Here is a 13,251-nt window from a genome sequence, read left to right as displayed (position 1 = left end):
CATTCTAATTGGAATTTTTTCAATGCAATTAACAAATTTATTTGATTTCTATTCCTCTAGAATGAGTTAGAGGAATCATCCCGTTGGATAACAATCTTCAAACGTTTGATGTTTTTGAATTTCTTGTGCTTCGGAAATGTTTCAAAAGATTTTGGAACATATTCTGGTTGATAACAACAATGTTGTAATCATTCGAACGACATAATATGAAAGTTGAGGGTTTAACGATCTCGGGAGGACGGCAAAGACGTGTCAAAGCAAAGCGGAACAAGGTTTTAACCAAGACAAGCATTATTTTATTTACTTACATGGTTTTCCGTTTCACGACATAACCTTAACCTGCTCGTCTCGTTCCTACCAGATTCGTAGCGAATACCTGTTTTGCAGGACAGTCGTCCGGCATTTTCGCAACATGTCCTGCTCAACGTATCCGTCCAGCCTTCACCACCTTCTGGATGCTGGGTTCGCCGTAGAGTCGCGCCATTGTTCCTAATGATTCCATCTATCGTTTCGTTTAAAAAAATAGAGACAAATTTCGCGCGAGCCTTCATTATGTCGTATGCAACATCTTGGGAATTCACAGAAAACTGCTGCAAAAGTTATCAAAACAACTTTAAAATTAGTATCTGACATATAGAATTTGTTGTCCAGACTACAAACATTCTAAATGAATAAGTCGGCGACTAGTTAATGTCAGTTTTTGTATTTTTTGTAGTAAAACTGTTTTTTTTTACATTTTGTTTCATACGGCGTGATGAAAACTTACGCGAGAAATATAGTACCTAATTATTAAAAATTAATGATGTGATATTCATTGAAAAGAAGGTTTTTTTGTCCGTTTTTTTTTCAAGTCCTTTTTATATAAATATCTTTTTTATGTAATATATCATTTTAATAATATTTGTTTTTTCTTTTCAATAATATATAATAACAATTTCCTGGTATCCGGACTTTCTGCAGAATTAAAAATTAAGCAATTTTTGTTTCCAAAAATATGTAAAAACTAACTTTGAACCGAAAAATTGGGGCATTTGGAGCGGTATGTGTTTGTGGTTTTTTTTAATTTTAATTTTTTACCTATTTTTTCGATTACCCTATTCGGACAGCTACTTTCTACAATTGAAACGATTATCCCAAAAGTGTTTTTCTGGATTCGTTTTGATCTTCCTTATTGTGTTTGATTTTTTCTTGTTATAAGTAGTCAATACGAGTAAGAGCAATTTGAACGAGACGTTTAAAAATCGTCGCGGAACGAAAATCTAGTATACTAGGAGTGTTAAACTTGAACGGTGTTATTAAGTCAATCTTGTGGCAATCTTCTGCAATTAATTCCAGAGAAGAGATGGTTTTAGCAATGCATTACCAAAGATTCCTTTTGCTTCAAACTTTTGCTAGCTTGGAGAGTAAAAAACGGACCTATTCCACGCCTATTCAATAGAAACCGCCAGGCAGGGGCTAAGCTAGTGCTGATAAAACATTAAATTGAAGAAAAGTCTTGTATCTGATTTGCAGAATTCCAAATTGGCGTCGCGCTAGTTGGCGATAGTACGGGTTGTAACGTGTAAGCGTGTTTATGTTTTCACTCTAAGCTAAAGGATTTTTAAAAGTTCGTGCAATCCTGTCGGTACTATCGCCGTTTATTGTGGTTTGTTGTGTGTCAAGCCGAGATAAACATTCCCGGGGAAACTGATGTCGTAGTACATCCACAACCGATACAGCTGGTAGCAGTCTCGCATATTTTTCCCTTTATTGACGAATCACCAACGCAGGTTTTCGGAAGGTTCTGTATTGAGGACCCTACGCTGATTTTTTTCCTACTATGCTATTGTATATAATTTTCCGTACTAGTAAAATAATCGCACAATCGCCAAACAAAAAAATGGGACATTCACGTGATTTCTTTTTTTTTAAATTTAGCTTTTTGAATATATCAATTTTCCACGCACATAAATGATCTGAAGGATTTTTAATTTTTTTTTTTCGTTCTCTAGTTGCCTCCTGGTTGTTGTTTCATATGTGCAACGTTTTGTTTTCATTTGTATATTTTCTATCCTGTGTATAAATGATTTTTCACAACATAAAAAAATTAATAATCATCTAAATCAAAACCATCGTTGTCCAATTCATCTAGTTGCATGCTTTGGAAATCAACCTTGTAGCGCAGTACACCTGAAACATAAAAATTGATTAGCTGATTGATCACAATAGATAAACTATCACTACTTTTATTGATTACCAAGAAGAAAAAAATCAGTTTTACATAAAATGAAAACACAAATAGAAATACTCAATTAACATTTGGAACAATGTTACTATAAAATCGATACTTATATAGAGCATAAATAATTAAATAAAAACTCATTTTGAAATCTTAGTTAAAGTTAAAAAATTAAAAAAAAACTTCATAACACAAACTGAGTCTGAGTGAATCCAGAATTCATGACAAATAGTTATTTTAATGACAGGCGTAACAAAACAAATTGATTTACTATTCGTTTAGCTTAGCCCGATAATGAAATTAAGAACTGAATTATTTTTAAAAAAATGGATGAAGCGCTTCGTTTTTCTAAGAAACTAATGACACGAACTAGAATTAAAATAGTTCTGGTTCGTTTACAATAAAAAAGTAAATAATATTTTAAAGACATTTAGAGATTTCATTTATGCCGTATATAAACGAAAGCAGCCAAATTTAGATGAATTTTTAATTTATAAAATGAAAACATCATGCTGATGAAAAAATTATAAAACTAACATAACAAAAAAAAACAACGGGAAATGCTACTCTATATAACAATCTAGGTACTTTAGTAACAATTGACCACAGCGTTAGTTTACCTCCTCCATCCTCGAACCCCGATAGATAGCGCAGCATTATACACCCTCCTCTAACAAAGTGTCAGTTATCATAAATAATTTTCAATGCATTCCAGCACCATTGTGTGTGTTGTGACGCTCCTTTCGTCAATCTAGTAGAAAGCAGAATGCACCGGAAAACTTTCTTACTCCGATATAGCTGCTGTTTGTGTGCGAGTGTATGTCCTTTAGTTTTCTGTCATGGCCTGATCGCCAAATTTGCTACACACACCAATTGTTCAGATTCTTTACATGACCTCCAATGCGAAAACTACATATTTTAAATGTCCCATATAGCTAAACGGAACAATACTTTCAAGTATGAAAACCTCAGAACGAATCCGCGCGCTGACAATATTCTAGTTCAATTTTGTTGTTTTTTTTCTTAACACATTCCTCGATACAAATTAATTCTTCCGTAAATTAAAAACGTTTTGCTCCAAAAACGATTTTTTGTCATAGCAGTCCCAAAGTTCTTCTTGTTCGACCTAATTAGCGTTTTATTATTTCATAACGTTATGATTTTTGTTTGAGTTTCATTTTCCCCTTACCCCTTCAACTGAACTTAATTAGATTCTAGAAGCGACCGCAAAATGCATAACATGAAATTTCTGTCCCATCTGCATGCTACTGTCATATTGAAAAATCTCTTTGAATCGTCCAAATAATTGTTGTCATTTGCGAAACTCGACCGGTTTTTGAATAGTTGTAGTATAAATAATCTTGACAATTTTTCGTTATGCATTTTGTGAACAACCCCTTTTTTGTTCCGCAAGATTTTGAAAGGTTACGCGAAAATATTTGGTAATCGGAACGTATGACAGTTGCAGCATAACATCCCGTAAATATTCATTATATAAATTTATTAATTTGCTCCAGTTAAAGTAACTTAAATATGAGAAAAAATAAATTCAAAACATTAAAAATGATATATCATCATAAAATAGATTTCTGCAACTGGGGTTGAAGAATAAACCTTGCATACACTTTAAGTGGATCGGAATCTCATCGATCCAATAGCACTGTAAAAGTAATGAAAAGTTTTCGTTTCAAAACCAATCAGTTGGTTCATCCAATCAACATCTACACAAAACGGATCTGCTAATCTTTTTTTTCTTCTTTGTCGTTGGTTCACCTAAATACACTCTCACGCAGGCTCGGAACCGACTAATGTGCTAGTTTTGCAAATTTCTCATGAACATTAAGGTTCCTGTTAACGTATGTTAAAGAACGATTACTTGAAGTATGACAAATTCAGAGTTGTTAATGTCCCTAGCTAACTTGAACCAATTTATCATACCTTCTATTCAAAATATGTTAACATAAATTCAAAGTACGTGAGAATGCAACTCATGCCACCACATTCCGTCAGTTGATAGTCATATAAAGTTTTGGAGCATTTTTTTTATTACCTATCTGTTTACTTGTTGTGGTTTTTTTGCTAGTTTTTCATAGCGCGGTTATAAAGAATTTCGCATTTATTGCGAATCCTTCGAAATTCTAAATATTGTTCATGTTTTCAATTCGAGCTCAACAGTCCTATCGAAGCAAATTTATAGTGCCGCTTTATAGTACCTCTCATTATTGGGATGATGTTGTGAAACGATGACGAAACAACTATGAAGTCACTAAAACATATTTTGGGTGTGTTGTAATCTTCGGAGGAACATTTTTCAACCGCAGAGGTGTGGCGAAAATATAAGTTCTCCGTGAAGCGACCGGTATTAAGATTAGAAGATGAAACGAACTGTAAGAGAAATCCTGAGATTTCAATTATTTTTTGTTTTCGATTTAATTTTACGAAAGTGAGTGCGTTGCATGTACACCCTGAATGCAGTTTTTTTTGTCAATGTTGGTTTTCTAATTTCATTCCTACATTACGCACGCAGGTTCGTGTAAAATACTAAGAATAAAGAGCGCTTCGTAATTGATTTAGTAGTCGTCAAGATCGACATCATCCAGCGGCTCGTCGGCCTGCAATGATTGGAAGTCGACTTTGTAGCGAAGTATTCCTGTAGTTTTGTTATTGGGATTCCGCACATTCCATACGTTGAGCACCCGCACACATTGCATTACAAAAGTATTGTAATAGTCCACATTTTTTCATTGAGTTAATAGTCACATGTCAATATGATCAGAAATAGCCGTACGATAGCAATAATGGGAAAAGATAAAAATTTGCATTAGTTAGCAACCGTTCTAGCGATAATTAAACGATTTCTGGTGCTTGCTCATTAACACGTCACGTGAAGTTAACTTTAAGCAATGTTCGGGTTTATTTATTTTTTTGTTACAACTGATTCTACATCGTGAAACTTACCTCCTATTCCACCAAATCCTCGTACAAATTGGCTGCCTTCCTGTGACTTGTCAGTGATAATTTCCAGAGTAGCACCGAAGCTCTTGTAGTTATTGGCGAGCCATTCAAGCAGCGGTTGAGATTCGACCAGTTCCATCTCAACTCCACTCTACAAATAAGAGAAAAAACCCAATGAAACATAAACTTTCAACAAGTAAAATGTCAACACCATTGTAAAAAATGCAATCTGGACTTCATAAATTGTGAATTTTTCAAATGTATTCAATTTGGACTTTGATGCAAACTTACCTCTTTATCGGTGAAGTGTGATTTGTCCTTTTCCTGTTCCGGTGTCAGATGCAATACTGTCGTGGATGTCGCACTGACGTGATTCTTCAGTACGTAACGTTGAATGTCTAAATTTTCCCAACATATGAGCGTTTCAACCGAGCCCAGCTCCAACGCCTTCAACGTGTCCTCCACACCGAAGCAATATTTGCCAGTGTCCTGAAGGAAAGAAAAAAAATGTCTCAATCTGCCTCTAAGGTTTTCAATATTCTCTAAGCTTACCTGCGAAATTTCATCAAAGTATCGCCCGATAAGTTTCTTTTCCTGAATGAATTTAACGTTTTGAAGCGATTCAGCTGCCAGTTCGATAGCCTGATTAAAACCGTTCTCTCCACCGTACGATACATCCACTAGTTTGATCACTTTAGATTGTAATCGCTGTTGCCAAAATTAAGTAATGTAAAGTGGGCACACACAAAACAGGAACTTGGGTAGTGTAACTTACCGGATCGAACATGTCTGACTGACTCAGCTCGGTCTTGAAATCGGCACTACCGGCCAGAATCAAACCGGCAATGTTTGGCTTATCGTTGGTGATGAACAGTTGGGTGGCAACTTCCGCAACCTTCCGGACGTAGTTGTGACGTTTTTCCATACGTAGACGGGCGAAACGCAGCGCGGACTGACCACCACGACCGTGCTTCTTCGGCAGATCGACCGTAAATTTGTGCAGCACTTCGCGTGTATTACCCTTAAAACAAAGTTGGAAGGTTTAATTCAGTTAATTAACACTAGTACATACTTCGGGAAGTTCAAACTAACCTGGAGGGTACCAAACAGAGCCCCGTTACCGTCCATCACGATGAAACCAAACTTATTGTCGTCCGCTAGCAGGGCCGTTAGTGCTTCGGTGTGGAATTTATTATCGCATAAGTATAGAGAGGTATTGATCGGTTTGAACGGTTCAAAATCTATGTTGACTTTCTTCTCTTTGCCCTCTTCGGTTACGATCGTTCCGCAATAAATCACGAGTCCATTCGGAGGCACTTTGGTGTATAGTTTAAGCCGATGCTGGACCGAGGTAATGGCACCCAGTACGGAGAGACGGTTAACGCGAGACTTGATGTTGGACGCGGTACCGAACTCGTCGGCCAACATCTTGCTCACCCGGCTGATCTGATCCTTCGGTGGAATGATCAGCGAGATCATGCTCGTACCATTACTGGAAAAAGTAAGTTGATTCAAATAAATAAACGCCTAGACGAACCGATTGTACCATTTTTTATTAAATAAACCTCTATCCTTTCATTCCGAGCAAATTTGTTGTACATAACGACATACATCAGCTTCGTCACATGGCCGGATAGCAATTAATCTTTTGACAGGCAACATCGTTCTGGTAAAATGCCAACCAAAGATCGGTATCGGTCCAACGAGAGAAGTAATTCGATAATGCTTTTTAGTGGAAATAGTATACTTATTCAGTTTTCTAATGACGACGTGAGATGTTTTTATACTTGATAGATATACCTATGTACGTTTCGAACTTTGGTTGGTGTTGGTGTTATACAATCGAAAATGGAAAACAAAATGCCAAGCAGTTACTGCGTTTGATTCATTTAAAATTTTTTGGTTTGTTTAAGCCCTCGAATCATTAACATTTGCATGTTAACAAAAGTATCATGCATGCTTACATGATGGTGTGAACATAAGAGTGATCCAAAAAAGGCAATGATTTCTGGAATGAGAACCTTAGGGGCTGGCTGGAATTGTTTCTTGGCCAGAAAGAATTACTCATGCGCAATTTCAGCGCATCTTGTTGAACTCCAAAAGGTCGACATAATTTGTTCTAGCTAAACTGCTAAATTCACATTTTTCGTAAAATAAAGTTTCATTTTTCAATTAATAACATTTAAGTTACGCTTCTTAGTGTAACACACTCGCGGTAAGCGAAAAACGAAGAACCATCAAGTCACCATGGACCGCATACACACCAAAAAATTTATAAAATTACTCGAGACAGAAACGCTTGAAGACCTAATTATGTTTCGCCCTAATTAGGAATTGATTTAATTTCACATCATTTTCAATCTAAACTTAACAAACACCCAAGCTTACGGGCCATAATTTTCGAAAGACTTAACTGTATCATGATCTAATTAATTAAAGATGTAATTTTCAATCATATTGAATATAAACTTATATAAGGGACCTAAATTTGAATTTAAGAAGATGTAAAATTATGTGCGAGGTTAAAATTTCGCAACCTTGAGAAGAAACAGAAACAAAACAGGATTGCGGATTGATGTGCGAAAGCTTGATGTGTGTTGCCAATTAGTGATAACAATTTTAAGCTGTTTTGTGCTGTTTTTATTAATAATTAAGGCACTAATCTGTGATAATTTGTCAAATTGATTATTTTAAATTGTGGTATTGTGAAAAAAACCTACTTGGATAGGTGGAATGAGCATAAACAAAGCTGCCCCCGTGGGGGCAGCTGCTGAAAACGAAAAACATAACCTTACACCAATGCAGATCACTGTTGAAGAGGATATGGTAGATATAAACAAAAACTCGAATGATGCACAGGATTCAACGAAAAACGTAAGTCAACACGAACCATTACCTAAAAAAATATTCCAAACATATCATTACTGCGATGGAGATAGCAGACCATTCCGAGTAATTGTTGAAAACACTGATTTTGATAAAAGAAAACAAATTAATAGACTACAAATAGGCATACTACTAAACCAAATGGGATTCGACAAATGTATTGAGGACATTAAAAAAACAGGACGCAATAAAGCAACGGTTTATGTAGGGAACATGAGAGATGCTAACAGATTAGCTGACTGTCAAAATCTTCGTTTAAAGGGGTACAAAGCATACATTCCCAAAAAGTTTGTCACGGTTACGGGAGTAATATCCGACATTCCGACGGAAATTGATGACAATGAAATCCTAGAAAACATAATCTGTGATATTAGAGTAGAATCAGTGTTCAGAATGACCAGAAAAACAGACGAAGGAAGGATCCCGACAAATAGAGTAGGTATTGTTTTTAGAAATAATGTGTTGCCAAGGTGGGTACGTTTGTATTCTGTAATAAACCGTGTTGACCCGTTCATTCCTCGTACTGTTATCTGTTTTAAATGTCTCAGGTACAACCATTTATCGAAAAACTGTAAGAGTCCCATAATAAGATGCAAGAACTGCACAGACGAAATGAAGGAAGACCACGAACCATGCCAAAGGACACCTCAATGTTTTCACTGTAAACAGGAAGGACATATTACTACAGATAGAAGCTGCCCCAAACGAAAAAAGGAAAACGAAATTCAAACAATAATGGTAAGACGCAATTTGACATATCAAGAGGCTAGAGAATTATTCCATATTCCCACACAAAATCAATTTGACATGCTCCGAAATATGGAAGAATTCCCCATATTACCAGAAACTTTTGCTAATGTCGTGAGTAACGGAAATAAGAGTTCCACAAATAATTTCGGAACAAACAATAAATCGACTCCGAATATGAAGCTTAATCTTCAGAGAAATAAACCTATAATAAATAACAGGAAAACAAAAACAAATGAAACTGAAGAAGAAGAAACAGGAGTAGCAAGTTTGCTAGGAATGTCTAAGAGAGATTTTTTTAGAAAAAGGAGGCTTGAGGAGGAAAAAGAAGAAAGCAATAACAAAAGAATAGTTAACACACATAGAACTTCAGAGGTAGACAGATTCCGTCAAGAAATAAAAAATACGAATGAGAAGAAACAAGAATATAATATTATTATTTCTTGTTTAATTACAAAAATAGCGGAAATTCTTCGTAATCATGGTGTAACGGGTGATGCAATCACAGCTAGCATTGTTGGGGAACTGAAAAACATTGCTGATCACCACGACGGTGGTCCATGATAATTTCACAATCACAAACATGGAGACTAAATTTGAAATTCTTCAAACTAACATACAAAGTCTTTCAAAAAACAAAAATGAATTAATACATGAGCTCAATACAAACAAATATGATGCAGCACTACTAACGGAGATTTGGGTTAACCCGAATCAAACCACAACTAAACGTTACACCATAAGAGGCTACCATAGTATACTTTCTCCTCGAGAAGATTCTCATGGAGGAGTTGCTATCTACATCTGTGATAATTTTCATTTTACTAAATTAAATTTGACGACTACAGAGAAATTTGAAACATTAGGAATTAGGTTGACCAAGTTAGATATTGTACTAGTTGTTGTATATGTTAATCCTCGTATCCGTACTGATGAATTGAAAACCGCTATAGAAATTTTAATACAAGAACTACAAAATTATAATAAAGTTATTGTAGGTGGTGACTTCAACAGCCACCATGAAATATGGGGCTGCGAAACAACTCAAGGGAAAGGAAGGGTTATCCACGAAGCTATAGTTGAATCTGGGCTATCATTGCTAAACAATGGAAATAAAACTTTTATACCAGGAATTCATAACCAACGTCTTAGTGCTATAGACCTTTCGTTCTGTTCTGCAAACTTGTTCAACTCAATCAAATGGTCAACATTACAAAAAACCTTTGGAGGTAGTGGTCATCTATTTATCGTAATGACTGCTGAACTACAATGGACGAAAAAACATAGAACGTATTATGACAGGAAAACAATAAGAGAAGAAATAGCAAAAATAGAGCACTGGGAATTTGATGATCTACAAGAGCTTGCAGGAAAAGCCAAAACGATATTGAAAAATAACAAAAAAACAAGTGATTATATGCCCAAATACTATTGGAGTGATGATTTATCCACACTCTACTTAGAAAAACAAAACGCACTAAAAAAGTATCATGAATGTTGTAACAATATGAACTTGATAGGATGGAAGAAAGCCACAGCTAAATTCCAAAAGGCTAAGCTAACCCACATCAGGGAAAAACTTCAAGAACTATCAGCTTCAATTGATCCCCAAAACATGAGATATAATTGGAAACTTGTAAAAAATTTAAAAACTTTACCAACTAGTAACTACAATAATAACTGTATTATACAAAATAAACAACTAGCTAATGAATTCCTAATGTTAAATTTCGGTGAAAGCAGAATAGAAGATAATATACCACCCTCTGAAAACACTAGGTCCTCCATTGTGAACACAACAAAATGGTCATCTATTATAGCAAAAAAACCGACAAGATCGTCACCAGGAACAGACAATTTGACATATGATATGCTGAGACAATTAGATTGGAAAACCACCGCAAAAATTATTGATTGCTTAAACGAAATGTGGAGAAAAGGATGTTTACAAGATCATCTGAAAGAGATAAAAATTATTCCTATTGTGAAACCTGATAAACCAGCAGGAGAAGTTTCATCCTACAGACCTATAGCCCTTATTTCTACTATCACAAAAACTTTGAACACAGCGGTATTAGAGGATATTAACAAAACACTACAGATGTCAAAAATACTTCCGGAAACATCCTTTGGTTTTCGAAAAAACATGTCAACAGAACACTGCGTTACATATGCCACAAACTACATAATGGAAAGTAAAAGAAAAGGTATGACAGTGATTGGAGTATTTTTTGATTTCAAAAATGCTTTCAATTCTATAAATGTCAACAAACTGCGAAATATTATGATAGAACATAACTTTAGTCCTGACAGTATTACGTGGATATATAATTTTCTAATAAATAGAAAAACCATAATATACACGGAAGAAGGACGAGTGGAACACGTAGTTTCTAGTGGATTACCACAAGGAGATGTTCTCTCTCCAACCCTCTTCAATATTTACACCTCAAGCCTCCATGAAACAAACTTAGACCCAAACGAAATAACACTGCAATTCGCCGACGATTTTTTCAAATTAGTTCGACTTAAAAATGAAAAACGAGCTATAGAAAAAATGCAACAACAAATTGATGTTTTTGTTAGGAAAGCCTCAGAACTAGGACTAGTCATTAATTGCGCAAAAACAAAAGCAATGATATTCAAAAACAGTGATAAAACTTTAAATCTTAAGATAAATGGTGAGTTATTGGAAACGGTCAGAAAATACAAGTACCTGGGCATAACATTAGATCAACCACTAAAATATGGCACACATGTGAAAACAATAATTGAAAAAGTACATGAAAGACAGAACATGCTTAAAATTATTGGAACCATCAAAAAGGGAGCTACCCCCCGGGTAATGATGTTATACCATAAAGCTCTATATGGGAATTTTTTAAACTATGGATCAACAATTTACGGAGGAACAAATAAAACTTACATCAATAAACTAGAAATCACAAACAGACAATGCCTTCGAATCGCCACTGGCTGTACCAAATCGACGCCTGTAAACACTTTGGCAGCAATAGCAGGAGAAGGTCCATTATACATGAAAAGAGAATACCTGGCAAAAAAACGAATAATGCATCATATCTATAGGAACGATCTTATTGCACAACAACTACAATCGTTAGAAAATCCAACAGGAAATTTAGAAAAAAGATATACTTTTATAGAACAAATGTTCCTCAAATATGCAGACGAATTCCAACAACTATACGTTCAGCGCAGCACAAATAATCAAGTAATTACAGTATCAGTTCAGGATCAAATAATAAACACACAAATACGAAAAAAACAACAGACAGCAGATGTTATGAGGAAAGAAGTTATGAACATGCTCAATACACAATACCCATGCTATAATTTAATTTATACGGATGCATCTAAAAGCGAGAATAAATGTGGAATAGGAGTTTTTGAAATATACAACAATAAAGAAATCAGCATACAGTTGGCAAATGAAGTTTCAATAACTACAGCTGAGTTGATTGCCATCAAAACAGCACTGGAAGCCATCGAGCCGGATAACACAAACAGAAATTTGATCCTGACAGACTCCCAAGCATCATGTATGATTTTAAAAAAACACCTAGAAACGAATGAGTTTGATGAACTGACTTTTAAAATATTAACTCTTGCTGAGTTAAAAAAGACGACGATACAGTGGATCCCTGCACACATCCAAATCAACGGAAATGAAAAGGCAGACTACTTAGCAAAGCAAGGATTATCAAGCCCATGTGTGATGATAAACAAATTTCGCTTAAGTGATAAAACACTCAAAACGAAACAAGATTGGTTCACTTCAATTAACGAATGGTATAAAGAATATACCAACATCACGAATAAAGGAACGAAGTTCTATCGATTTCAATCTGCTTTTCACGAAAAACCATGGTATTGGAATACCAAATTGAATAATATTCAAGTTCGAACAATGAATCGACTGTTAAGTGGTCACGATTTCTCACCTTACTGGCTTGGTATTATGAGAGTACGTGACACATCGAGTTGTGAACTATGTGAAGTACCCTTCACCAGCGAACACGCCATTTTAAGCTGCATAAACTACAATCACTTACGAAACTATTACGATTGGGAAAAATTCAGCAATCTTCTCGAACTTATTCGAGACTTCGACGAAAAAAGAATGAAAGAAGTTTTAAGTTTTCTAGAAAAAGCAAAGTTCAAAATCTAGAAACAAAATTGGCAACACTTACTCGAGTTAAAACCGTGCAAGTTAAAATCAAATGAAAAGTGGTGTTATAGAGTTCCATTCTCTGGCCAAAATAAACTAAAACGAAGAAGAAGAAGAAGAAGAAACAAAACAAATAAAAGCAAGTGCATTCTATTTTGGTGCGTATTGTCACGGGAAATTTTAGCCAGAAAGTGTTCTTTTGGGTGAAAAAGGCGATTCCCTCTTGTGCTTTTGATAACGTGGATAACAGCTGTAG

At 35.2% G+C, this 13,251-nt stretch overlaps 1 protein-coding gene across 3 annotated transcripts in view; it reads right to left on the bottom strand.

Annotated features, from left to right (window-relative positions):
* Window positions 1-1,191: 1,191 nt before the first annotated feature.
* LOC129743654 (eukaryotic peptide chain release factor subunit 1) overlaps window positions 1,192-13,251 on the bottom strand; it is a 45,456-nt gene continuing 33,396 nt past the window's right edge. For 2 of the 3 annotated variants that reach the window (XM_055735739.1, XM_055735740.1), the window contains exons 3-8: window positions 6,266-6,665; window positions 5,949-6,194; window positions 5,726-5,881; window positions 5,465-5,662; window positions 5,177-5,324; window positions 1,192-2,169 (exon numbers count right to left, since the gene is read on the bottom strand). In XM_055735739.1, the coding sequence (XP_055591714.1) occupies window positions 2,087-2,169; window positions 5,177-5,324; window positions 5,465-5,662; window positions 5,726-5,881; window positions 5,949-6,194; window positions 6,266-6,665 (1,231 nt within the window). In that variant the 3' untranslated portion in view covers window positions 1,192-2,086. Of the gene's footprint in view, window positions 2,170-2,838; window positions 4,869-5,176; window positions 5,325-5,464; window positions 5,663-5,725; window positions 5,882-5,948; window positions 6,195-6,265; window positions 6,666-13,251 lie in introns of all 3 variants that reach the window. The other variant, XR_008736643.1, reaches the window with a different exon arrangement.

Source organism: Uranotaenia lowii, chromosome 2 (genome assembly GCF_029784155.1).
Source record: "Uranotaenia lowii strain MFRU-FL chromosome 2, ASM2978415v1, whole genome shotgun sequence".
In the NCBI taxonomy this organism is placed as follows: Eukaryota; Metazoa; Arthropoda; class Insecta; order Diptera; family Culicidae; genus Uranotaenia; species Uranotaenia lowii.
Note: the sequence above shows the minus strand (reverse complement) of the source record. Positions and strands in the feature narration are given on the sequence as shown.